The sequence below is a fragment of the Dermacentor andersoni genome, chromosome 10 (assembly GCF_023375885.2).
Source record: "Dermacentor andersoni chromosome 10, qqDerAnde1_hic_scaffold, whole genome shotgun sequence".
In the NCBI taxonomy this organism is placed as follows: Eukaryota; Metazoa; Arthropoda; class Arachnida; order Ixodida; family Ixodidae; genus Dermacentor; species Dermacentor andersoni.
This window is the reverse complement of record NC_092823.1, coordinates 116,790,466-116,817,098: the sequence shown is the minus strand read 5'-3', so window position 1 is coordinate 116,817,098 and position 26,633 is coordinate 116,790,466. Positions and strand designations below refer to the sequence as shown.

At 48.8% G+C, this 26,633-nt stretch overlaps 1 protein-coding gene across 1 annotated transcript in view; it reads left to right on the top strand.

The window, feature by feature from the left end:
- The window catches only part of LOC126544807 (uncharacterized), a 237,380-nt gene that overhangs the window by 174,175 nt on the left and 36,572 nt on the right, over positions 1-26,633 (top strand). The window contains exon 2 of the mRNA XM_050192297.2: positions 25,326-25,515. Within this exon, the coding sequence (XP_050048254.1) occupies positions 25,326-25,515 (190 nt within the window). The remainder of the gene's footprint in view (positions 1-25,325; positions 25,516-26,633) is intronic.

Here is a 26,633-nt window from a genome sequence, read left to right as displayed (position 1 = left end):
CGTGACCTTTTATACTATAGTAGCTACTCGCTATACTATATTCACTATTGTACTGACTACTTTTGACCGTGACTATCACAGTGACTCATGTGTACCTTGGCTTTCCCATGCCCCCTACTTCCCGTTACTTCCACGACGGTAGCCTTGAAGCCTCGCAAGACCGACCGTGACTCCTGGTTACTCACTGCCTCGCGACGTTGTGCTACAAGTTAGGTTAGTTTAGGCCAAGCTAGGTTAAGGTAGGCGTATCAAAACTTCCGCATTAATGGGCCGCCAGAACCGCGCGACGGCCGTCCGCAATCCATTCCTCGACTATCCCCCCCCCCCCCTTTAGGGCGTGCCTCTCTGCGGCGCCTTTTGTGGTCACGTGACGCCGCCCTTTTCTTTCTTATCTCGAGGCGCACTCTTCCATCGTCTAGCCGACGTCCTCGTCGTCGTCGCCACTGCATGGTCGCCGCTGGTGGCTGCTGCGCGATGCCAGTGGCGTCGTTGTCGGAAGGCCGTCGGCACGCCGTGGCCGCGGCGGCGAGCTGCCGTGGCCGCGGTATTTGGAGCAAGAGAGCCGTCGTTCAAGGCCGGTGTCGTGAGGCGATCGCGTTCTTCGCAGCCCCCCCCCCCCCCCACCTCTCCTCCTCCTCCTCCGGCACCCTCTTGCGGTGCAAGCGCAGACGAAGGTGTTCTCCCAATCCCCGACGCCCCGTACCCTCACCCACCGCACCGTTCATTGCTCGAGTCTTGGGGGCAGGGCGTGTACCTTGCTTGTAACGGACGCGCCACTACTATACTGCCCGACTCGCGAGAAGGAGCGCTCTACGCGAGATACAAAGTGCTCGTTCACGGCGGACGCTGTGCTTGCAGGACCGTGCCTCTCTCTCTCTCACGCCGCCGCAGCCCGTTGCTCACTTGGGCGGGCTGTGTAGCTAGCTCGAAGCAACAAGCCCGGTTCGGGTGTGGCCATTGTTTCGGTTGCGTCATCCGAGGCGGAAGCCGCGCGGAACGAGACGACGGTAGTTTCTATCTGGGCATTTTTGTGGTACGGCATCGAAGTGTCTATAAATTCAAAGTTACGATTACGTGCCAAAACCACGATCAGATCGCGAGTCAAGCCGTAGTGGGGGACTCTTAGATTCTAAATTTATACTAGCTGTGGTTCTTCAGCGCACACCCAATGTACGGTGTGCACGGGCGATTACTGCATTCCTGCCCCATCTACATGCGGCCGCCGCGGCCGGGATTCGATCCCGCGCCCTCTTGCTTAGCGGCGCAACGCCATAGCGGTGACGCCACCACTGCGGGTGCCGTCGTAAAGTATTCTAGCAGCGTAAGTAGGAACACGGACACACAAAAGAAACGAATACATACACATGGCGCGCGCGTATGTGTATCTGTATCTATGTTCTTATCACTGTTTCCGCTGCCAGAATGCTTTAGGAAGCGGCCAGTTTCCCGAGGCACTAGAACCGGCCGCAGGTCTGAGGCGGGAAATTGGAAGCCTAGCTGACGGGAGATATGGGTCTCTTGCAAAAATGAATTTCGGCCACCATCTGGTATTATGTACCTATGGTTCCTTATGGAAATTTTGTAACTTAGACATTCTGTATTCTGCCTACATTATGTCGTGTTAAGTGCTTTATCGCTTTGACTTTATCACTTGGCTATACGAAATCTATACAGCCTATAGCCAAAACTCGCTAACAAATCAGTCATTTCGTTTACTTGTGGTCCACGGACATCAGAACGGTCTGACCGGAGATTCTACGGACATCAGCCAACAAATTGTGTAAACCTGCAAGGTCATATGATGTTTGTAGTTTGTCTATATGCCCAAATTAATAACTACGATAGACTTCCATAGATTAGTCCAGATAAATTATTGTCAAGATTTTCTTTCGAAAGTGCGCTGCTCGAGTAATACACACAGGAGGACATTTCACAGCAACCTTCACAGTAACCTAAATGCTCTTCACAGCAACCTAAATGTGCCTGTCTCGTCATAGATATGTCTGGAACTGGACCAAGAGGTTTCACAAAAACACTTATCAAACAAGCGCGCTACGGGAATTCGACGTATAGACCAAAACGTGTGTTTATAACATTCGAAACGTACTGTCTAAGTGCGAGACCAGATAGCAACTGCTACGCTCGCTGTTTCTGTAATGCGCCGTCTCAAATATACAGGGCATGGTTGTGGGTCACCGTTGTCAATTTGCACATTTTGACAGTGGTGACGCTAAACAGCTAACGAACTGCTCTGATAAGTGTACTTTCTTGGGCCGTTATCAGCATGGCATTACGGCTGATAACGGCTCGCGCGTACAGCAACGTCGCTTTTCGATAAATCTCATGCAATGTGAACATGCGTATTGGTCTAGTTCGTACTTGGATTCCAAGTGCGTCTTAGGATGAGCCCGAAACGCAAGCGACGAGCTAGGGTGAAAAGACGCTCGTCCTGTGGCTTCCTTTCCCATCTGTTCGTTCTCCCTGGTTCTAAGATGAACGCTCCATGGCTTGCATGCGGCTTGTGTTGTAGGGCATCAAGCACCCATGTTCTCCTGTACATGTCGCAGTGACCATTGTGCTTTTCTTGCAGCTTTTGTGCGCATTTGGGGGCGAGAAACGAGAACGTGACTCTTTCGTTTCAGCGCACATGCTCTGTCTCTTACAACACATTCTATGAGTGTTACATTGCCTTTTTATTGAGTTTTCTTTTACATTCAACAGACTTTCTGTTGCAATAAAATTGAGTGACGTGTGCTTCTTACAAGAGCTGCCCGCGCGGTCCACCAAGGTCGGGCCCCGAGTTGGTTGCTTCGCACCAGTGGAGGGACAGAGCACTCTGTGAATGGCAGTTAGTAGGGATGGCCAAAACAGGCAAAAAGCACTTTGCCCTTTTTTTTTTGGGGGGGGGGGGTGGCAGTCTGACATTGAAGCTCGGGGTTTCGGATCACTGACGTCATCGAGGTGAAACAAACCACCCGCGCTCTCTGTTTCTTTTCGGGAGTAAACACACGGTCCGGTGAGCTAGCAGGTATGCGCACTACGTGCCACTTACTGACCGAGCGAACCCTTTCGGGACAGAAAACAAAGGAAGCACTCTTGTCGATTGCCACACGCTGCTCGCAAACCCATGTCGCGGCTTGGGTCAATGTTCCGGATCCGTCGGCGTAGAGGGAATCCGTTTTTTTTTTTTTTTTTTTTTGGGGGGGGGGTAGGCAGGGATGTCCAACGGCCCGTCTCCCAAACCCACAAGCCCAAGTGGACACAAGCGACCTCGATGATCGAATCTGGTGCATCGGCAGGGGGGCGTGAAGAGCCGACGATTCTCTCGTGAGTTACGCGACTTGGGCACATAATCGAGTTTCTATGTCAGGTAGATCTTTCTTTTGTTTCTTCAAGGACGCCGCAGTCGGTTGTGTGTTGCTGTATACAGACTTCTGCCAAGGTGGATCGAACTTCTCAAAGTGTTCTTCTTTTGCAAGGTCCTAGCTTGTACCACTGTCAAGTCCAGTGTGTATTTCTTAGTTCTTGGGCAAACCGATCGGGAGCTGCGCTCAACATTTCTTCACAAGTCCATCGCTGAAGCCGTTGGTTTTTCGCGATAGTCTGCGGTAACCAACATATATACGGGCGTACGGCAAACCAGCGTTCTTGGTTTTAGGTCCTTCGCGAACTGAAATAGAAAGAGGGTGGCTGGGTGGGTGGAGTCGCATCGACCGCAGCAATACCGAAGCGTCACCTCAGTCAAGTGAAAGACAAGTGCGCCTGTTTGCACTTTTATAAGATCATTCGTTGCAGGCACCCTATATGCAGCATGACGTTCCGCTGCATTTCTACAGGATTTCGACTGAATGCAACATGAAGTCATTAAATACTCAAAAGAAATTTTACAGTGACATATTAAAGGGACACTAAAGGTTACCAGAAAGTCAAGTTAAAGTGATCAAGCAATGCTCTAGAACGTCTAAGGCGTCAATATAATCGCAAACAGAGCTTTAGTAACCGAGAAATTGAGGTAAATGCATGACACGATTTGAGACCCCCCAACGACATTCCGGTACTAGCCCGATGACGAAAGCACTCCTCATCATAATTTGTCACTAGTACTCAACTACTCGTATTAAAAAGATAATTTCATTAGATTATAAGACGGAAGAAAATGCTACTTGTCTACTTCTATTCGATTCTAAGAAAAAATAACATTTTGACGTTACCCTTGAATAGTATGGGTGATCGAAAGGTTTCGTTTTCACTCGACTCTGTGCGCTCGACTTAGCGCCGCGCGCGCTTTGGAGTTTCAGTTGTTTCTTTATCGTGTCGTGCTGCGGTGGTCCTGCTGGCTCGCGAAACTTGCATTTGGAACAAGCAGCGAGAATGCTACGTCCATGTGATGTCGTGGGATGCGCGAACGGTCCGCGTAACTTGGCCAAGGGCATTTGCAGCGGCGAATCCAATGTTACTTATCACTGTGTGCCAACGACTGAACCTCTCCGTTCGAAGTGGTTAAGTGCCGTACCTCTGCCACAGCGCGCTGGCAAAGAGCCGAGAAATCACGTAGTGTGCTCGCTGCACTTTAGTCCAGAGGATTACGAGTTCAACGCCGACTTACTGAAGTCGCGTGAAGTGCCTTTCAAAGCAGGCCGCCGTCGTAATAGTACGCAACGACGCCGGCAGCGCGAGCCCTCAACAGCAGGTCACGTTCATCAGTGCTTAAATCGCTGAACTCGAGCCCAGCATCACGAGCTAATGTGTCGTTGTCAGGGTTATCCATTGCAACGAGCGTCGAAGTTGGCGTCATGGAATAAAGAACCAGCTTATCGTCGTGCGCTTTCCCTTCCGCTAGCCACCACAGTTCCGCTTTCGAGCTACTGTCGGCTCTGTCTTGGCTCTGTTTCTGGCCGCGCGTTTGCGTTTTGTGCAGAAAAGCCGTAGCGCCATCTGCGGGAGCCGTTTTACTATGGTTTTACTCACCGACGGCGCAACGTCACTATGAGACCATGACGTCAATACTCCTCGATCGGAGGGCGGGTGACTTGAACTGTGCTAGAGGTACGCGGACGCTTCAGAACGCATTTTCTCTTAAAATAAGTCTCTTCTTCGCACGAAACAAGCGTTTCGAGGCTTCTGGGATTGTATTTCAACAGTCCACGTTGACTTAATATTAACCTTTAGTGTCCCTTTAAGGGACGACTCTCATTGACTGTTTACTCAAGCCAGTGAGTCGAGTAGCCTGCTCACAAGTGCACAGTTCACTATGACGTCATTTTGTACTGATATAGTAGTTAAGGGTTCGAAACCGTAGCTTTGCTATGTCCAACGTTTTTCACGACTTTGCATCTTCATGCTGTCATTACTGTGTCGCTGTAGTCAAGCTGTTCTTCCTCGTGCTCAACTTCACCGTCAAAAAGATCCGCCCGCCTCAACCACTCAGGATCAAACACATGCTCCTGTTAAGAGCCGGGCGCGTTGACAGGTCACTGGACTTGCGCTAGACACCGTGTGCACGGTTCTTGTGCGTCACGAAGACTCTGATAGTTGTGGCGCCTGTGCGCTCGTTTCGAAAGCCACAGCTACAGGCAATACTGTTGACGAAAACGACGGCGTTGTGCGCACTGCAAAGAACTAATCGGCTCATATTCAGCGGCTGTAGAATCTATGGACTATATATATATTGGCAAAAGGATAAGTCTGCAGAGAAGCAGGCAAGTCTAGGCGAACTGAGCGGAGGTTGTCTATATAGACTGTCTGTAGGCAATCTGTAGACTACATATAGCCATCAGAACACAGTGAACTGTACCATGGAGCGTAGCAAAGCAGCATGACCAGACAACACGGGAGGTCGTCGAGGCCTGGCACGCATAAAGAGAAAAATCTAAATGTGTCAGTCATTCACCACCTTCCGTGCATGAAAAAGATTTTGGCTCTACACGGATATCATCACTTCACATGATCACGTGTTGCTATATGTTATGTCTGTTTTCATTAAAGCTTCAGTTGAGGGTTGACGCTTGTGTCCACGGATTCTTGATTTCCGTCTTCTGCGTTTGCCGTGGCTCTATCACCCGAGATATTAACCCATACCAACTAGCCCAGCTTTCTGTATTTCTGAGTCTACTAGAAACTTGCGAACAACCTATGTAGACGATCTAATTTCAGGGTAGCATCAGCACAAACCCTTGGTAGTCCTACGGGACAGCGTACCGTCGAAGCGCGTCGGACTCGCGCGGCAGGCGACCCGTGACTGAAGGGAGGACGAAGGGACGCGGTCGCACAGCCACCACGACTGCTAACACTCTACAGATGCAAAAGGCGTGCGTGAGAGGGCGCTGTACAATGCGGCGCTCTCTCCCCCTCCCCCATACTGCCACCACCGCTGGCTTCTGGCACATCCTCTCGCCTCTGTTGCGCCGCTCCAGTAGCACGAAGTTTGGGAAGCCGAGGGAGAGGGGGTGAGAAGAGGGCCGCCATTTCGTTACGCTAAGCGGAACGGCAAGGTCAGGTTCGCAGATCGGACATGCATGACCCGAATACTGGATGATTTTTTTTTTGCGACGGCGTGCCACCTAGCGAGACAGTGGGGCTCCCTTCCCCGACTCTTGTACTCCCCCCCCCCCCCCCCAACCGCCATTTCTTTCACTTGCTCGCTCGCTCAGATCCTCTCTCTGGCCCTTGTCCGTGACTGCGCATACATATATAACAGCAACCGGGAATCCCTCGGGAGGACGTGCCTTGCTGTGTGAACAGCGGAGACGCAATTCGCGCAGGGTTCGAAGTATAGCCGCGAGCAGCTAGGAGTGTGAACGCCTCACTTTCTGTATTTGTTCCCAAGCAACCGTTATCCGTGACTTTTGCACTTGAACGTGGTGTGGGAGCGGCTGCCAATTTGACCGTTTAGCTTTTGGACTTGTGAAACGCTACATGTTCGGCAGGGAGGCTGGCCCGTTATAGCCTTACACAATGGGCGAATCTCCTTTCACATCATTCACTGGAGTGCCCGTACTAACCTTAAATAATGAACGATAGGCCCCAGTGGTGTCTTAGAGCAATGCTACCTTCCTTATCAAACCTCTGTCATCTCTGCTATGGCGTAGCGATAGTCCGCCGTGTCAGATGGCCTACCACAAGGACGGGGAGAGTGCTCGTGTCGATTAAGCGTTTATGACGCCGGCGGCGGTACTTTGGTTATTGCCAACGATGATCAGTACTATATGGGATTTTTACGCAGTTGTAGCATCGATGCGGAGCGCACGGTGTCAACGATGTTGCTTGTTTTTGTCGATGCAACTTCAGAAGCATTTTTTTTTCGACGATTCTCTTCACGTTGGACCCATTGTGAGCGCGGATTTGTTGTGCTCGGCAGCAGTTTTTCGCAGGAACGCCCTCGTCAACAGCGACAGCATAATGATCGTCGTCAGCCACCACTTTATTTAAAATCGGACAATGGTACTCAATTGCATCTGGACACAGACGTCTGTTGAAGACGGCAAGAAGTTGCCAGAAACACAACAGAATCTCCGCTCCGAATTTTGTGAGGGACGGCTGTCGATCGTGGTCAAGTACAACTTGCAAGAATCGGGGAAGTAGTATGTTCCATTAAATGTCAACAGAAAAACCACTTGAGGGCCAGAGAAAGTCAACAGAAACACAACAGTATGTCTATAAAAACTTTCGAAAGGCGGTCGAAATTGCTCGCGGTATAACTTAGCAGCAACCTAGAACGAGCTCGCAATTTTTGAAGCGACTGACGCCGGGGAGAGCTTTTCAATATATGCTGCACGCCGGCTGTTAGACGAACGGTCTTTCGATTCTCGGAACGAGATAGGCGCACGCAGCTTTTGCGATGCCGAGAACAGTTCTCGCGGCCGGGTAGCGTCTGCTGCACGTTCTTTTTCACAAAGCACTCACACACGCGTTCAGATCGTTCTCCGAAAGCGAGCAGCAGCGCGCCCTTTCCGATGCCGTGCTCGCGTCAACACTCAAGTTAGCTGTACCTGTTTCTAAAGAAATGTAGACTCGAGAAAAGACGCCTGCGTGCGCACAATCATAAAGCGAAGGTCAGACAGCATGTACATAGCTAACCTATGAGGCAGAAACGCGGAGGTTAACAAAGAAGCTCGAGAACGAGTTAAGGACCCTGCAGTCAGCGATAGAACAAGAAATCCTTGGCTTATAACGTTAAGCGTTCGGAAGAGAGCAGTGTCGATCGGAGATGCGAACGGGGATAGCCGATATTGTAGTTTACATTAAGAGAAAGAAAATGGACCTGGGCGGGTCATGTAATGCGTATGGCGGATGACCGGTTGACCAGCAATATTACAGAATGTGTGCCAATTAAGGGAAAGGAAGCGCAGTCGAGGACGGCAGAAAATTAGCTGCGCGGATGAAATTAGGAAATTTGCTTGCGCAAGTTTGAAGCTGAAATAGCGCAAGACAACGGTGATTGTAGATATCTGGGAGAGGCCTTCGTCCGGCGGTAAACGTAAAAAATTTGATGATGATTATTCTTATGATGACGATTTATGATGATGTAGACGTCCTGGTAGACTCCTCTTTCTTTCTTGCGGACACATCCTTTCACCTATATAGAGTTTATGTGCAGTACGTACAGCCGCCCTAATACTTAGTCCGAACACGCCTTAAGCGCATTCTTAATCCTACTGCGAGGGCCGACAGTGATTTCTGAATGGGTGGCCTTGAATTTCCTAGCTTAAAGCGTATTCTTTCCAAAACACTTTGTTTGATCCCTACAAACAGTGTTTGTGCCAGTTAAAACGCTAGAGATGTCGTCTTCCTTCTTATTAAGTCCGACGGCAGCTGTAAAGAAAAAGGTATTTCGCCATATGGTGCTTTCATAGAGGGCGAGAGGTATACAAGCAAAAATTACATGAGAACACGGCTCAAAAAAAGTAAGAATAGAGAGCGACTGGGCTAACAACTGAAATTCATTCGTGCCAAGAGGCCAGGGTACAGTGCATGCGCCAAGTCGACAATTTGGAGAAACCAAAGCTGACCGTTTATGGCATCCAGTTTCTTCTATACTCAAACCTGTTGTTTCTTAGAGGAACCCTGCAAGAACAACACTAGGGCAGTTCAGAATGATAAAGTAATGTGCTAAAAGACTACTTCCTGGCATCTGTCTAAAAAGGGTTGGTTGCTAGTAGAGAAAACAAATTGCTTGTCAATAGCCCCGTTTGCGAAAATCGTGCATTACATTCAGCTGGATCTCAACAGAAAGCACGCTGAACATTATATAAACTCATGAGGAATTCTTGAGAATGTCAGCAAGACTTTTTTGTGAGGCGTTAGCAGGCGGGTGCGTGACTTGAAACAGTTCTGAAAACTTGTTTGAGGTCTTCTACCTCATTTGAATATCTGTGCAGTTCTTTGCCGATAAACAGTTAACCTGAGTAGGTGGTGCCAAAATTGATGACGTCACTGCGAACTGGCGCGAAAACTCCAAGGCTACTTCGTCACCAGTACATCCGAGTTTGTGCCTTTTCCGGCCTAGAGAGCTTCTTTTTTCTCAATGCTCAGCGGGTAGGGCGTTGCGCTCCTGAGTTTGAGGTAGCGGGTTCGATGCCGAGCAACTGCCCCGGTCTCCCGCACATACGGTGTCCGTCATAACCCATTGTGGAGCACCGGGACGCTAAGCCTAACATAACCTAGCCTAACCTTGGTAAACTTCTGCTAACCTTTAACCCTGTAATGTACAAACACACGTCAAGGAAAATTGCAATGAATTGTGGACTTTATCTCAGGCCATGGAGAATACATTTGTACGAAAGAAACACTGAAATCTTATTTGAGTCATGACATAATTTGTGCAGTAATAATAACTTATTTGTTGAACTATCGACAGCTTAAACTTCGATTCAGCGTACCAAAACAGAAACTATGGGTTTTGCATTGCCATTACTGCGCTGAAATATAAATTTTGGGGTGTCAAACTCAGCGTAACGTGTATGACACGTTCGGCCTTACAGGGTTAGAATCTATTAGTCGCGACGGCTGGAAACGGCGTGAAACGGAAATTAATTCCGTCACGAGTGTAGCGAGCGTAGCATATGCGATGCAGCGACGTGAAAGGACCGGCGTGCGCGTCAGACGCTGCGTGTGTTCTGGCGTCACTGCGCGTCTTGTGACGTCACTGCGCGTCCCTGCGCGCAGCTGCAGCTTTGGCATATATGCCGTCGCGCCTTCTGAGCGCGACGCGCGGTCCGCTTTTTTTTTATTTTTTTTTGTTAGAGCGGGCCTCATTTTATTTTTTTATTTTCGTTTTCTTTAATATTTTCACCTGTCCGCTTTTTCTGGACTGCGGAGAAGTACGCTTCCTGCGTGTAGCAAAGCGTTTTGAATGACGCTGCGATTTCGAAATGAAAGAAACAAGGAAGAGAAAAAGAAAGAAAGATTGAGAGACAGAATGGCGTGACAGGGTACTAATGTAATTCCTAAATTCTGACCTGAGCAATTTTTTTCGCGATACCTAGCATGATTAGTATTTGTCTATTTTTTGTGTGTATTCCTTCATTGTCATAGTTTCTTACCCGTCAACTTGGGTGTTTTTTTTAAATCCTAACCTACCCATTCTAAACTAGCGATTGTCTCATTTTGCATTTTATATTAAATATTTCGGGCTACCCGGTTCTTGGCTGATCCCTCAGAGCTATTGTGTGCCGTGGACATATAACGCTCTATTGTTGCATCTGTTACGCCATTGCTAGGATACACCGACAGAGCGCCGTAGCTCAGTGACGCAGCACGGAGAACGATCAAAGGTCAATCTAGAGTCGCTTGTACAGGCTGCCAGGCCCTGAAGAACCAATGTTTTCAGGCTTATGTAGACGCTCTCAAATCAGGGCCGAGTTTCTAAGCCCAAGTATTCCTTCTGTCACTCCGGTATTGACGAGGCGGGCACGGCCGGACTCGAAGCTTTCTGCCTCGACTGCAACGGTTAAAGCCTTTCCATGGCTACCCATGAGAATCCGTATATACGTGCATGATACACGAACACCATCAGCCATTAGAGAGTCAACCGCCAATGAGAGTGCAACGCCGCCGCTCGACTAAATAGCACACTGAGCGTCAGTAGCACTCTCGGTAAATCCTACGACGAGAAATTGATTGATTGATTGATTGATTGATTGATTGATTGATTGATTGATTGATTGATTGATTGATTGATTGGGTGAGTGAGTGAGTGAGTGAGTGAGTGAGTGAGTGAGTGAGTGAGTGAGTGAGTGAGTGAGTGAGTGAGTGAGTGAGTGAGTGAGTGAGTGAGTGAGTGAGTGAGTGAGTGAGTGAGTGAGTGAGTGAGTGAGTGAGTGATTTTTAGTATCCTAAAGAAACCCAACCACCATCCCTGCTGCAAGGTCCCGTTTGCCATTCCAATGATGCCATATATATTCCATACGCCTTCGGTATAGTTCATACGGAATACGTGTGGATGGACAATTCCGTGTAAATTGTCCAGGATCGTACGCCAAACACATGGAATTAATGGGGTGAGTACGGAACGTTTCGCTAAGGTAATGACATGCGCTTAGTAAAAGGCTCGTGGACTACCTTGCGCAACCTGAGGTCCTTTAACACGCGACCAGTGCGAGCGTTATCTGCATTCCGCCCTCGTTTTTATTGCGCCCGCCAACGGTAGGGATACGAACCCGAGAGACCCTGTGCTCAGCCGTAGAACGCCGCAGCCAGTGAGCCACCACGTGCCGCAGGTGAAAAGACACACAGCGACAGCTTATAGAGGCATGCATGGCGTCCAGAACGCCCTCTCAGATAATTGTGACATGCACTGACGCGCCCCTGAGGCATCAGCTACAAGTATAGCTTTGCTTCGGTGGATACGCGCAGGCCGCTACACGACGGTGACTCTCGAGCACGGTATGGCTACAAGCCAATGGGACATGGCTTTTAAATGCACACTTTACGCACACATATATATACACACTTGAGGAAGTAGGACGTTATCACCCCCCCCCCCCCCCCATGCTCGTATACCTTGCACCGTCGCATGTGAAATGAGGCCATTGAGTCTGCTTATTTTACCCTTCTTCTTTTTTTTTACCCCTTCGTGCGAACAGTTTCTTTCTGTGCAGGGCGATTCCCGTAGTTCACGGGATCTTCATTTGCGCGGTGGCATAGATGTGGGTCGCAGGAGCTGGGAACGGTTCTGCATTCCGTTCATCGATATGCTAAAACTGTTTGCCCTAACTACACGGTCTCGGCTTCCGCGAGATGTGCGATGTGCGTGCGTGTGTACGTGTGTGCGGGCGAGCGCACACCTATATTGAGCCACTGGCCAGTATACATATCGGGTCATCATCGTGTACACCCCGCTGCTTCGCGCACATTTGCACGGGGCTGGTCGGGCACCCGCTAACCGCGCGTGTTCCCCATCTAGTACATACAGCAGCACTCGATGCGGGGGGGGGGGGGGGATGAAAAGGGCAGAAAACAGGACCCTTATACCGGGTTTATCCGCCTATAACTAAGCCTGGGATTCAGGAATTGATTTAGGCTTGTTGTCTCACAGCTGGAATAAGCCGCTCTAAATATTTTAGTTCCCTTATGGTTGCATAAAGGGTGCTTGGTTTTCCCCGTGGCTAACACACTCACTCCTAATATGTAAGCGTTACTAGCTTATCGCGTTTAAACTCTCGTGTTAGATATTTGAGTGCGCACAAGGTCGTAAAAGTCAGTGCGCAGTTTTCAACTGCGACTTTCTCTCATCTCAGGTGTAGTTTCAACCCGCTGTCGCGTGCAATCAACTTTCGTAGCCTTGAAGGCGTTAACGAAACCAAATACCATTAAGGGTGTCAAATTTCTTTTAGAAAGTCCAGCGTAAACTTTCAGGTAACGTAAAGAAAGCTTTAGAAACGGCTGCCTCGATTGAATCGTGTACGCTCGGTCACAAACGTTTACGGGATGCGATACTTGCAAAAAAGAAAGAAAAAGAAAAGCTGAATTCGACGAACGAAGCAAGTGTATGCATGGCCTCGAATTCAATGCCACTGCCTGCCGCAGCTTTTGCGACCTACTCGGTGAGCGATGAAATTAGAATTGTCATACGCCTTAAACGCACATGCGTAAAACCGGTGTCTCTTGAACTTTTGCTGCCATATGTGTACTAAAAAGGACCTGCGTATAATATATACGGGAAAGAGCGCACACCTGCGCATGCGCAAGAACTAGGCTGCACTTTGGCTCTTTGTGCACCTGCATAGCAGCTATAGTGGCCCGTCAACTGTGGACCTGCTATTGATAGAACACCTTAACGAGTGTTATCCTGCAAAAAGGAAAGCGCAGAAATACAACGGAATAAAAAGAGACAGGACACGAAAGATGCTTCACTATTTCTTAATGAGCTTTCGGAACTATTGCATCCCGATTCACATCTGAGTGTTATTATAAAGCCGTAGAAGAGAAAAAATGTGAACTACGGCAAATGAATTTTGTGTTTTTGTTCCAACTTGACGGCGATTTAGATCTATCGCACGCTATTATTCTACTGCTTCTGCGTGAGCAGTTTACGGACTACCGGAACACAGAAGAATCATACATGCACAATAGAGTGTTTGCTTGTCTGGTGCTCCGGTTAACGCAGGCGAACTGGGCGTTTTACCGGAAGGGCGTACGCGCAGACGTGAGTGACCGGAGCGGTGCAGCCACCTGGTGGCGCAGAGCTCAACCAGAAAAAGAAAGAGAGAGCTAATACTGCAATAACAAAATGTGTAGTTTTTCACTGCTGGTCTATAGTTTCGCAGATGCGTAATTCTGTCACGATTCGCCGCTGCCGAAAATTAAGTCAGCAGCGAATTGTAGAATAAACTTGGTTGATGAAATATTAGCTCTGTGTTTGTCTGGTCCACCTCTGCCAGAGCTCTGCCCCACGAGGTGACAGCACCTGTCAAGCCGCTCACGTTTACGCTTTCCACCCATCCGGTGAAACGCCCAGTCCGTCTGCGTTTACCGGAACACCGGGCAAGCTAAAAGCTCTCTGACAGCGTAAGGGGCGCCGTCTCTCGACTCTTGGTGTCAACTGGGCCGCACAGAAATGTGATTTACAGTGACTGTGTTCCACGTGTCTCTTGGTGCAAACTTTAGGTGGCAACACTTATTTGCACCTAATGGATTCATTATTCCCCTTTCCGCGATAGCAATAGCGCAGCAAAAGGCAGTAATAAATGGCGTTTCTGACACGTTGTGCTCCAAGAAAGCGTCACAATACGGCCCTACTAGCGCTGCTACTGGCTAGGTGACTATGTTTCTCAGCCCTGTTTCAAAGGGCGATGCCAATAAGTGTCATCATCATCATCTGCCATCGACACTTGCGGCATTCTGGTATGCCATAAAGTGCAATACATTAACGTGGAGTCATTAAGGTTATCTTACATGCCTTGCAAATTGTGATAGCGTTGTTCTCGTCCCCCTCTATTGGAACCTACCGCAACTACCGTGCATCGAAACCGAATGAGCACGTGTTGATCAGACGCTGTAGTCACTGGTCCGTATATATATATATATATATATATATATATATATATATATATATATATATAAGGTGTGTGTGTGTGTGTTTGTGTGGACAGCTTTACACCTAAATGCACCTTATGAATTGCGAGCATTAATGAAATGCGGAGCGCTCTGTTGCGCCGTGAGTGATAAAAAAAGCACAGCGCGTGGAATGCTTTCCACGTCCGAAAACAACATAAACAAAACCTGAGACACAATTTTCTAAGTGCGGAGACCTGGGGAGACATGCATGCGCATCTACCGTGGATCTGCCAGTGTTCTTTTGCATCCCTAATTGCTGCACGTTAACAGGCTTCCAATTACCGCCGCAGACGGTTGCAAGCGGTTCATTCTTTACGCTAAACAGACAATACGCTTATCGTGAGCTCGTTGTAGGCCTCTCGAAGTAGTTGACGATCAACAAAGAATATGTTAGTTGGTGCTTATAACAGCGTGCGAGTAGACGCCCGAAGCGCAGTATATTAACTGTCTCAGTGACGCAGTTTGGTGCTGTCCAAATCACACCATCATCGAATGCTCCCTCGGAGTAACCGTACCCACTCTGGAAGGCCATGCTTTTATTCGCTGCAAGCATCGAAAGCGATTGTAGGAGCCGATAACATCATTGCCGCTTCTTTGAACGGGACTTGGCTCGCAGCAGCAGTTCCGATTTCGGAGGCCACGCTTTCAGCAATGGCGAGGAGGCGCCAGGTGCAGCGAGGGCGCGACAACCATAGCGCACAATGCGAATGACCTCCACTATCACTTAGGTCCCCCCAGAGGCGTTCTTCTCTCGGTCAAACCAGATAATAACTTCCATTCTCTAGCCCTCGCGATGACCTCCCCCCACAACGCCTCCCCCTTTCATTCACACAGCGTCGGGCCACGCACTCCTTGGAGCGATTATGCAGCGCTTCTGTTAATCGCTTGAGGCGTTGCGGAGCCTTTCGCCCTTTGTGTCAGAGCGCTGGCCGTGGTTGTTTGAAGCTTTGCCGCTGCCGCCGACGCCTGCCTCTAAACTTACGAACCGCAGGCCTTGTCTTTCTGGTAACTACTCCACCTAAACATACTGGGCGAACTTCTCTCACCCTCGGTCAGACTAAATTCGTGCAGCTTTGGGACCCTAAGTGTAGACACCTTCCGCAGAAGACGCTTATACGTTCGTACGCTTCATACGTTCATACGCCAGACGTTCCTACGCTTACTCGACTATATCATGTTTCGTACGTGTATGGCAAGAGGCATTGTGTTTCGTAAATAAGAAAACGCATGCTGAGGCTTTCACTTCCTACTTGCTTACAAGCTGCTCACTTGAACGCTATTCGAAATGGCGTTACGGCGTTGGCCGAACATATTAACATTTCGTTCTTGTCACAGTTCATCTTTCCTGCATGCTTCTTGGTTTACAGATCAAATATGCGATCTTCGATTCGAAATTATCTGCTTTCAAATGTGTCTGCAGGAATTTTCCTTTCTGCCTTTGATTGATTACCGGAGCCATGGACGCCAGTGGCAAAGCTGGTAGCTACATCTTGCAACGTTTCGTCCAACTACAATGTGCTTGATTTTTTTTCTTTTTGTCTCGCCTGAGTGTTATTGTTAAAGGAAAATCGCAAAAGGACTGCACATTAATGATTACGTCACCATCAACATATTTCAACAGCAGTTAAGAAGAATGGGTAGGCCATTATAGTACTAGCCCTCAGTGTCCTCAGGTTAAAGTCCGTGTCACAATATGTTGCCACCGGCGCCCTTCCTGTGCATCTCTCCGGTATTCCGATATAGCTTGCGGATTACCGGTTGAGCGGAGGCGTAAACGTGAGTGACCGGATAGCTGGTGCCACCTGGTGACGCAGAGCTCAACCAAACACAAAGCTATTATTGCAGTTACCAAGTGTACTCCACTTCGCTGCTGGTGTAAATTTTCGGCGGCGACGTAATCGGGAATGCATTGCCTTTTTAAATGGCTTTAATGCGTTCGCATTAGGCGTCTCAATGTGGACAAAAAAGTGTACGTGTGTGAAGTGTGGGAATCCGGTCAAGTGGTAGAGGTTGAAAAAGGATGGACTTGCACTTCACTCCTCGAAGGGGCAGAACGTGTGTCGAGTGAGCTCAAGGACAACACTTTGATTTATAACTTGGTTCAGATCGTCATTTAAATTGTAACGCGGAGCCTCGAAAGAGTCGCGACGCATGCTAACGCATTTCTTTCGCATTTACTGTTAGATCGCCACTGATATTTTTGTTCTTGCTGTTTTGGCAAGAACACTCGAGGAACGCACGAAAACGTATCTGTGAAGCATTGCGCTTGGACGAAACGTCACGAGATGTCGCTACCAGCGTCCGCTAACCCGTTATTACGCAAACCCCCATTGCGTATACCGGGATACCGGACGCGGTAGCACTCCCTACCACGATGGAAGCCTAGCTTCCACCGTGCTCCCTGCTCTCTATTGCCATGGCAACGCGGTTGCGCACGCCACCGCGCCTCCACGAGCAGCGCATCTACGTTACACGAGGCACGTGCCTTGCCGCGCACTGCACACATCTCGGGTGGCAAGGGTGTGCGACAGAGTGCAACATTGCCTCGTCCTCGACCGGCCGCTTGCGTCCGGCGCCGTTCCAGGCCGAGAAGAAGCAGCGCCAGGTGCGGTCTCCCCAACAGCCCCGTGCTCAAGCGCGTTCATTGTCAGGCGCGCTCCACTATTCTTTTTTGTTTTTTGTTTTTCCCATCAACCGGGAGAGTTCTCGGTGAAGCACGGCCGCCTGCTTCGTCTTCTTCCCAGGACCTTTTCTTGGCCGCTCGCACGTCGTGCGGGCCGAGACGGCGCAACAATGTCCCATTGTTGTCTGGACGATGGACGCTCGCAGTTTGCCGCCGGCGATGTGGCGGCGATGCTTTGGCCACGAGCGATGCGCGCACTGTCCGGCGCTTTTCGTTCGTTCGTTGCCTTCGTTTGCATCCATTCTCTGCCCGTGGACGTGAGCGCGTTCTCTCGGCAGCATAGAGCGCGTACTCGACCTCTTATCAGGGCCGTGGCGCTCTATTACTGGGCGTGAGATTTTCGACCTTAATTGTTTTTGTTGTTTTCTTTTTGCGTTACTGCGCTAAATGGAGGTCCTGGATTTCGAAACCGCTAAAAGAAAGAATGAAAAGGAAAGCAAGAAAAAGTACTGGCAAGTCTATAGAGTGTCTTGAATAACTTGCTATAAATATTAGGCGGAACACATCCCTGACCATGTTTATGTAGAAGGTTTTGAAGAACGGTGCATTGAAACACAACGCATGGTATGTAGTACAATGTCCGGGACTTTATAGATTTACGTATTGCATTGTCCATGGTTTCGGGTGTTCTTTATTTCTCTCTCTCTTTCTCGTTTCAAAGGTTTCTGGATCCTCCGAGGGGGGGGGGGGGGGTCATTCACAAGTAAGCGGAAGATCCTTTTGCAATCTCTTCTATGCACGTCCGATACGTCACTTCCCTCTTTCTGATTAGTTAATACTACAGAGTACCTTTCCTTCGCAGTTATGTAGGAAGCGCAACTGCTCTTGCTACGGCCGAAAATTTCCATGCTGACGTTTTCCGCGGGTTTAAGTCGCTTGCTACTATGCGCGTGGATCATATATCGCGGGATTAGATATTCGCGAGAGGGTGGGGAAATGTTGCAAGATGTGCAGTCTGAATTGAACGCCATGTAAGCCGATACGCGATTGTATTACGCCACTGTGCACCAGCGCTGTATTATAAAGAATAAACTGCGCCGGACGTAGTTTGGTAGTGGTTAAAAGGCGCGAGAGGTCAAAGTACCGTAATTGCATTTTCTACAGCCAATTTCGCCTTCGTTTCTCGGTATCTCTATCGTGATGCGGATGGTTGTCGCGGGGGAGCAGGGCATTCTGGCGGTCTGGCAGTTGCTCTTTGTTCGCTCTCTCTAATGCAGCTATGCTGCCTGCATCGGGCCGTACCCGCACAGCAAGCTGTCGAAAGTTCCAGAGTGAAGAATGTTGCCTTTCATTGAAAATTTCCATAGGGAATGTCGGTTCATTGTGGTTTACTTCACGAGTGAAATGTTTACTTTCCCTATTTGCCTCTCAACTCATCAGTTTCTCTCCGTTAGGGCGACGCACATAGCAAAGCCTAACGGTTCTCTCTTCATCTCTCTCTTTCTTTCTTTGTTTTTCTTTCTTTCTTTCTTTCTTATTTCGGCGGCGCGCTTATATGGTAACCTTTCGAGGCTGGTGCCAGGCAATTGCCGAGGGCAAATATATCCGCGAGAGACGGGCGCGCACGCCTTAACTAGTGTCAACGACAACCGTCCCTTGCCTTTTCTTAGAAGGCGAGGCCAACTATCTATAATATAGACCAAACTGGACCAACTCACTCAAAGGAAAGCTCTACCACGAACCGCGACGAGCGGAACTGTGACAACCGTCCCAAACTTCAGCTTTTCTTCCAACAAACCACCCCGACGTAACAGAGGAAGTCGCTTCGCGCGCGCCTATACGTCACAACTTCGGGGCATTCCCGGCCCTTGCCGCCGTGAGACCGTTATTTTCATCCCGATGTATAAGATCGTTCTCGGAAAACGGGGACATTGTGAACAGTGCCATATTGCTCTTGGCCTTTCACTCTCTCTCTCTCTCTCTCTCTTTCCCCTCGCGATGGGGTGTCAAACTCCGCACCTGCGGACAAGTGCGCAGCAGCGGCTGCTTTTCTTTTTCTCTGTTTCTCGTTTTGCTGGATGCGTTCGCGTTTTGTTGTGTCCTTCTCTGACTTCGCTTTTCTTTTAAAGGACGAACGCTTTGAAAAGACGAGCTCGTGTGAGAGATCGTACAAATGCCGCCTCGCGAAAGCATTGGAACTCGTGGACTTTACGATGTCGGCCGTGACGTATACCACGTCTCCGGAGAAAGAGAAGTGGCTGGACAACCAGCCGAACGCAGACGATGAAGTGTACTTGTCAAACTTTGCTTTCGCCAGACGAGAGAGAGTGTTTTTTTTTTCTTTCTTTTGGGGAGGGGGGGGGATGGCGTCTAGCGTTACGTGCGCTTCGGCTTGGCTTTCTCACAGCTTGCGATATTACACGTGCCATTTTCAATTTTTTCGACCCGACACGGTGTTTCTTTCCTGCTCCATTTACTTATTTATTTATTTATTTATTTTATTCATTCGTTTGTTTGTTTGTTTGTTTGTTTGTTTGTTTGTTTGTTTGTTTGTTTGTTTGTTTGTTTCTTTGTTTGTTTGTTTGTAATACCTCATAGGCCTTTGCGGGCACGGATGCGCTTCATGTGCTGTCGACGTCCAAAATTGTTTACGGACTGTGGGATCTGAGGAAGCGTCGAATTTTCTAGGCAGTTCGTGCATTAGCAGTTTGTAGCAGTAGATTCTGACGGTCTATAGACAACTCGGTAGGGGTTATCTGCAGACCTGTACTAAAGAATATCGATAAAATTGTAAGGTAATGCTATAAATAATCTACAGAGACTCTATATAAATTTTTGTAGTAGCATTCAATACATGATAATCGAGAATAAAAAAAGAGTGCGAGAGCATAAGTACTCAAACTGTCTGTAGACCAGTCTATGGGGTTTGTCTGCCGGCAATATTATACAGAAATCGCAATGCATAAGCCCTTAGATTTCTTATAACTTGATTATAATGTTATTCTATACGTCCAATATATAAAATGAGTTTATAGACACTTTACTAACCTTATAGACAAATGTCAATGGAATGTCTATAGATTGTTTAACGAGATTTTTACTAAAGAATTAGCCGCAGAAACCGTACAACGTGACTCTGTTCGCTTGTGCATTTCACAGGCTACAATTCTGAATGCAACACTACAAGTGTTCAGCTCTTTCTCGGATACAGATACGACCGGCTCAGGTGGGCATCGAGACTTCCAGTTCTTCGGGTGGCTGGCGTGTCCTGTGCTTAACTGTGTAACCGGGATGTTAGATGACTGCAAACGGCTGAATTTGCCTTGCGAACAACCGGTTCGTCCTGAATACACGACGTTGCTTTCTTCTTGATTCTCCCCCCACGCCCCCGGAGCACCAAACGTTCGACTTGCCCCTCGATAACGCGGGCTGGGGAGTAAGGCTAGATTTTGGGGTCTCCCTGACATATAGAGGACAGCATTTCACTGTAGCCATGAAAAAAAATTTGCTGCAAAGCCATTAATGGCCTACAAAAGTACATTTGGGGGTACCCCTGCTGCGTTCGCAGCCAGCGCAAGTAACCCAAAGTGCTTATAGTCGGAACGCTTCGGGAGGGCGAGGGCCAATTTGGGAAAGGTCATTGCGCACTCATCAAACAAGAAGTCGACGCAGTGTGAACATTTTGCATGTGCATACATCATACCACTGGCGCAATTTGTCAAGAAGTGTATAAGCTCATTGCGGCTGACTAGTCAAAAAAACGAAAAAGAAATCTGTATCGCGTATGAAGTTCGAAAATGTGTTTGTACTGAATTTCTATACGTAATCTGCTGGTCTACATTGCGCTTGACTTTGTTGCGAATCGTGAATCGGGTGCGTCGATTTTTCGCGCTTAGTTTGTCATTCGCTCTGTGGTGCTCCGGTGCTTCGTGTACGTCGGAATGTCGTGGTGACTAATTTCAGGAAGCGCCCGAAGTTTTCCGGAGGCGAGATCGACTGAACCCTCGCGCGTTAGGCAACGAGGTTTGCGTTCTTGGCTGCGCTAGTGCAACTGCGATACTTTGAATTTGCGCAATTAGCGGCGACCCGACGCCGACACCGCTTGACCAACACACGTTCCGTGTGTATAGGCTTCCAACCAGAACAGCGAATGCAGTCTCGTGCCTAACCGCAGCGTAGACCGAGGCAGTTTCGTAGGAACACGTGTTTGACCATCGGCGCGACCTCTGTCGCAAGATGCGGCTCGCTTGCACTCCCGACACCTCCCCTTCGTCGCCGTCACGTAATGCGGTGTGCTCGGCGAGACCTTGATCAGCCGGCAGCTTCCTCCCCATTCCAGCTGTACGGCTACGTCGCTCGTATAGCGCCACCTGAAGCACGCACAAAGCTTTCCCGTTAGCTTGCACTAAGTCAGAGCACGGACTGCGCGCGAAGCTTTCGCAGTTTTCTTATCAATCACGGGACTTTGCACGCTCGATCGACCGGCTGCATGCTTAACACGGAGACAAGCGTCTCTAACGAAGCCTTTCGTTGAGGAAGGCGGGTCCCCATCGGAAAGCCCTGACACGTACTCGATGCAGACGGCGTCCGCCTGCTTCTTCTTATGCCCGCCGTCTGCAACGGCGTGTACGCCACCGTCGTCTGTTGCTTCTTGGGCCTGCCCGTCTGCAACGGCCCCGTCCGTCGTCCGCTAGCTGCCCTCCTTCTTTCTAACACGTTTGCAACAGTGCGACCGGGACGGTACGCCGAGCAACGATTTTTTTCTTCGTTTTCCTGCGAAACGCCGGCTCGCTTTCCGGAATGCAAGAAGATAGGAGGTTTCAGAGGAAATATCTTTAAAAGCCAAGAATTAAAACATGTTGCGCCATTGCATTTTCTGCACTACGTGTCGGTTTTCCTAATCTCCCTCATTTTGACGTTTTTTGTCTCGTATGTTTATCTTTTTCTTTGTGCTGGCTTTTTATTTCTTGTTGCCCTCACTGTCATCGTTGTCAACTCTATTCTTTCTTGTTCCCTTCTCTCCCTCTCTCTCTCTTCTTTTTTGCCAAGTCCGAGTTTTCCTGCGATCACTGGCTGCCGGCTGTGCTTTATGGCTACTTAGCTTTCACTTCGATTACCGTTCCGTTATTTTTTCTTATTATTCTTTTCTTCGCTCTCACCGCTCTCACCATTCGCTCTCACCGTTCATCTGTCACGATCGCCGGTGTACCGTTAGTCGACACCGATCTAATATCGCACTGTCGTCACGTCTCCTACTACCGGTCTTCTCCGAGAAGTGACGCTGTTGGCATAAAGGTTCGGGTGAGGCTAGCACGTGCCTCGTGCGTGACTTGGACCATGCGATGGGAGAGAATCCGCAAGAAGGACGTCATAGGCATGCTTTTCCATGCTCCACATCGCCCACCCGGTAGGAAATAGTCGACTGCAACTCTGAGCTTCTCGGTGTTACAGAGCTATACGGGCAGTTTTCCATGTCAAAGTCCCCAGCTTTTAACTCATTTTGCCAGTCTCTAACTAATTTTACCTTTCGTATTATCGCTTGAAATGGGCCTTGACACATTAGTTTCGTATACTTGCGTAATATTCTGTTATTGCGATAGCAATTATACGAATACTCCAGGCGCATTTCTGCCGTCGGCGTCACCGTGAGGTTCAGCATAAAGTACAAGGGCGACAAAGTCGTCGCCGCGCGCTGTATGCTGTTTGTTCCAGTGAAAGGGCGCGATGGGGAGCCTGTGATCGCGGCTTAATCTCGCGCACGGATGAAAGCGGGTATGAAGCGCGCAGTCTTCCGTCGCGCACTATGCTCTGTGGGGAGGGCAGGCAGGGGGGGGGGTGGCGTTCCACTCCGGGCCGCTGTATCTTGAAAGCCATGTGCGACGGGGACGGAGTCCACCGAGCCCTCTGTTCCCGCGGATTAGTTCGCTTTGCTGCGAGAGGCAGCACGAAGGTCGATTCGCTCGCTGCTGCTGCCGCACTTCCTCACTCCAGCGTTTTGACAGCGAGTTTTCACGGTCATCGAGTGACATGTGCTCAGGTTTGCTCGTGCGCGAGTGACACCATGCTTGTTAATTAAGTTAGCGTGCCTATGTTTACAAGTTTATACGGGCGATAAAACTACTATCTTTACTTCGTAAGGCTGTTGACTAATTCGCTACCGCAACCGGGCGAAACTGCGACATGTTAAAAAAAATAGTTTTGTATGTCGGGCAAAACTTGCCAAGATCTGTGGATAAGCTTCATCGAGACTGAAAAGAGAAACTGCACCGTGCACGAAAATTGAAATTAAGTTTGCCTTGACCTTGTCATGGCATGAAAGATTGGCTGAGCAATAAGACAAATAACAGGTGATCCTTTGTTAGGAGGTTCGTTCATGCTCTCACATACATGATATTCTGTTGACGTAAAGTCGAATGTCGACTGTGGTATTGAAGAATATAAGCATTGCATTCGAGTGCGGTGTCTTACAAACGTTATTACGAAAACAATATTGTGGAGCTTCGCCTCCCGGAACTTCACATAGGATTATGAGGGGTGCTGTTACGGAGGGCTCCGGGATCATTTTGACCAGCTGTGGGATTTTTTAAAGGGCAACCAGACCACAGCAAACCGCGTTTTTTTTTCTTTTTTTTGCATTATGACCTCGTCGAAATGCTGCTACCGGGCCCGGGTATCGAACCCGCAATCTCAACAGCAAGGGCGCCAAAACCGCAGAGCCACCATGCCAACTCCGCGACATAAGGGAAAATATTGTTTCGAAAGACTATTTTGCCTTTTCTAAACAGACTTATCATTTTGTCTGCCTTTAGTGTGGTTTTGAAGCGGTACATCATCTGCCGAGCATCAGCGCACAATGCGTCAAGCATCTGTCATGGTGTCGGCTCCAATTCTCCCCTCGTGCAGGCTCACGCGCGACCCCGAACGCGGGCGACGTTATGGCGGCTGTTCTCGAGAACGAGGCCTCAGATTTTTCAGAGCATGCAGGCTCGGCGGCTGGCATGGGCCAAGGTCTGAACTGAAGACGACAACCCGAGGTTCTGCTGTTGCTGCTCCGAGGCTGACGGCCGCTAGCGCTCGCGATGCCACGTGATGACCGCGAGACTGACATCGAAACAAAAGCGAGAGCAGAGCTAAGGCAGGGTGGTCGCCTTGAAGAGGGGTCCCCATGCATCGCCCGCGCTTGCTGGGTGACTTGAGAAAGACGCCGCGCAACAGCTGCAAGCGTGTCTCTCCCCATTGAACGGCTAATGGCGAAGAAACGCCACTTATAAGCGTATTCAAGAAGTCTATATTCTTTGCATTCATGAAATTGTGTAGGCAGTCTAACAAAACTAGCAGAAAAGCAAACCAACAAGCGGCAACCGCAGGCTATATAATGAAGGCGGGGGGGGGGGGGGGGGGTAGCATACTAAAATTCCAGTAACGTGTCAGGTTCTGTTCATCAGCCATCACCTACACATGCGACACCGAGATAGCGCCATTCGTTGCTTGGCAAAGCGATAGATGGCAAACTCGCCGCACGGATGGTTCCCCCGCCTTGCCGTTTCTGCAGCTTCGATTACTTCTCTCGTCGGCTGGTCAACGCGTTTGTACAGCGCTCGTGTACGTAATCTAGTCCAATGTTCCCGCGCTCAGAAGTCTCTTTCTTTTTTATCAGAGTTCTTAACTTGTCCGCGCACGCATTGATGGAATACCGGCGACGCGGACAGCGGCTATAAAGCTGGCAGCGACACCTTCTGGAGCTTGATCCTGTTACAATGTGTTACAAACGTTCTGTGTTACGTTGGTGTTGCCCTCGGAGGAAAATAGAAAGGAGAAACAACTGCACTTTGACGATTACGCCACTGTCGACGCTTTACACCAACAGCTAATTAGAAGAAAGGATTGGTTACTGCAAGAATAGCTCTGTGTTCTCACTGGTTAAACTATGCGCCCAGATATGGTCCTACCAACCAGATCGTTTACGGTTGTGCCTCCTGTAACCCGGTTACCGCGCATTGACGGACTTGATTGATTGATTGATTGATTGATTGATTGATTGATTGATTGATTGATTGATTGATTGATTGATTGATTGATTGATTGATTGATTGATTGATTGATTGATTTAAGCGTCTGTCTCAAGTTCGCATTCTTTGTTTCGCAGCCCATGGTCGACATCAGCTCCGAATCGGACTGGTCCACCATACTGGACAACCCCATCATCCTGCACGACCGCATGATGTCGGATGCAGTCCAGTCGCCACGCATCCAGTCAGAGCACTCCTACTCCATGACGTCCAGCGACGAAGGGCCTGACTCGCCGCTCTCCATAACGCCGCACATCAAAATCGAAGGTGAGAACGCGTTTCGGCTGCTGCTGCTGTTGCGGCTATCTGCAAACACCATTGCGTTCCAGTGCGCAGTGCCTGGGGTGTGTACTGTCTGTGTTAAATATCCGCATTGCACTTTACTAGTGCTGATGTTGCATATTAAATGATGCGAACCTGAGGGAAATAAGCCGCCGAAGGGCCTGCTATCCCACGGACATCAAAAATATACCCAAGTTATTAAGCAATGCAAAGAAACAACACAAAAGAAACAAAACATTGACAAACAAATCAAGAAGACAAAATCAGTATGGAAGAAAGCAGAATGGCATAGTCGGAAAGCACGACACATCTGCAACACTGTAACGTGCAATCACAACTCAGATTTCTAGCACTTCTGTGCAGTCAGTTCATGTAAGGCTGTCAGTACACGAGAAACCAAACAAAAATACGCTGAACTTTCTACACAAGCTAGAACAATAGTTAACCGCTATACGAATAATAAGTTCAGTCAGTGATAGTACACTCAAGAGATAACGCAAGATATTAATGCAAATTCACATGAACACGTACCAAGTGAAACCAATACACGATCACCCCATTGTTAAGTTCATTACATACTCCGTAATCGGCAACGTTACCAAAATTGAGAATGTGTAAGCATTAAGGGGATCATGCAATGCTTTTTAAGGCCACCAATTTGTTGTAGGTATGGTGTTAGCATATCGAACAAAAATAAACGGAATCATGATACTTAACGCACACAGTCCAAGTTACCGATTGCCGAAACTTCCAAGGTACAAACGTTGTAGGAGTTGCTGCTAGCCCGTGGTGAAAGTCTGTGTGAAAGGAAAGGAGACAGCAATTCCGTTGAGCGCGTCTTGAGTTCCTTCAAGGGAGTGGCGATAGTGTCCGTTGCCGAAACTCAAACCCTGCATGCCCATAGTTTCCTCATATTTTAACCAGATGTCCCACAAAAAAGAAACTTCGTTCAATCGGGTGGGGCGTTGAGTGCACTTGGTTACTTCCAGGTTTTGAACGCGTTCGGCTAACTAATATGCGTCGAGAAGTCGTAAGCGCTTCGTTAAATCTAGAATTTGTTAATATTCGGTTTATATAATTCGGGGCTCGAGTGCACTTGCGTT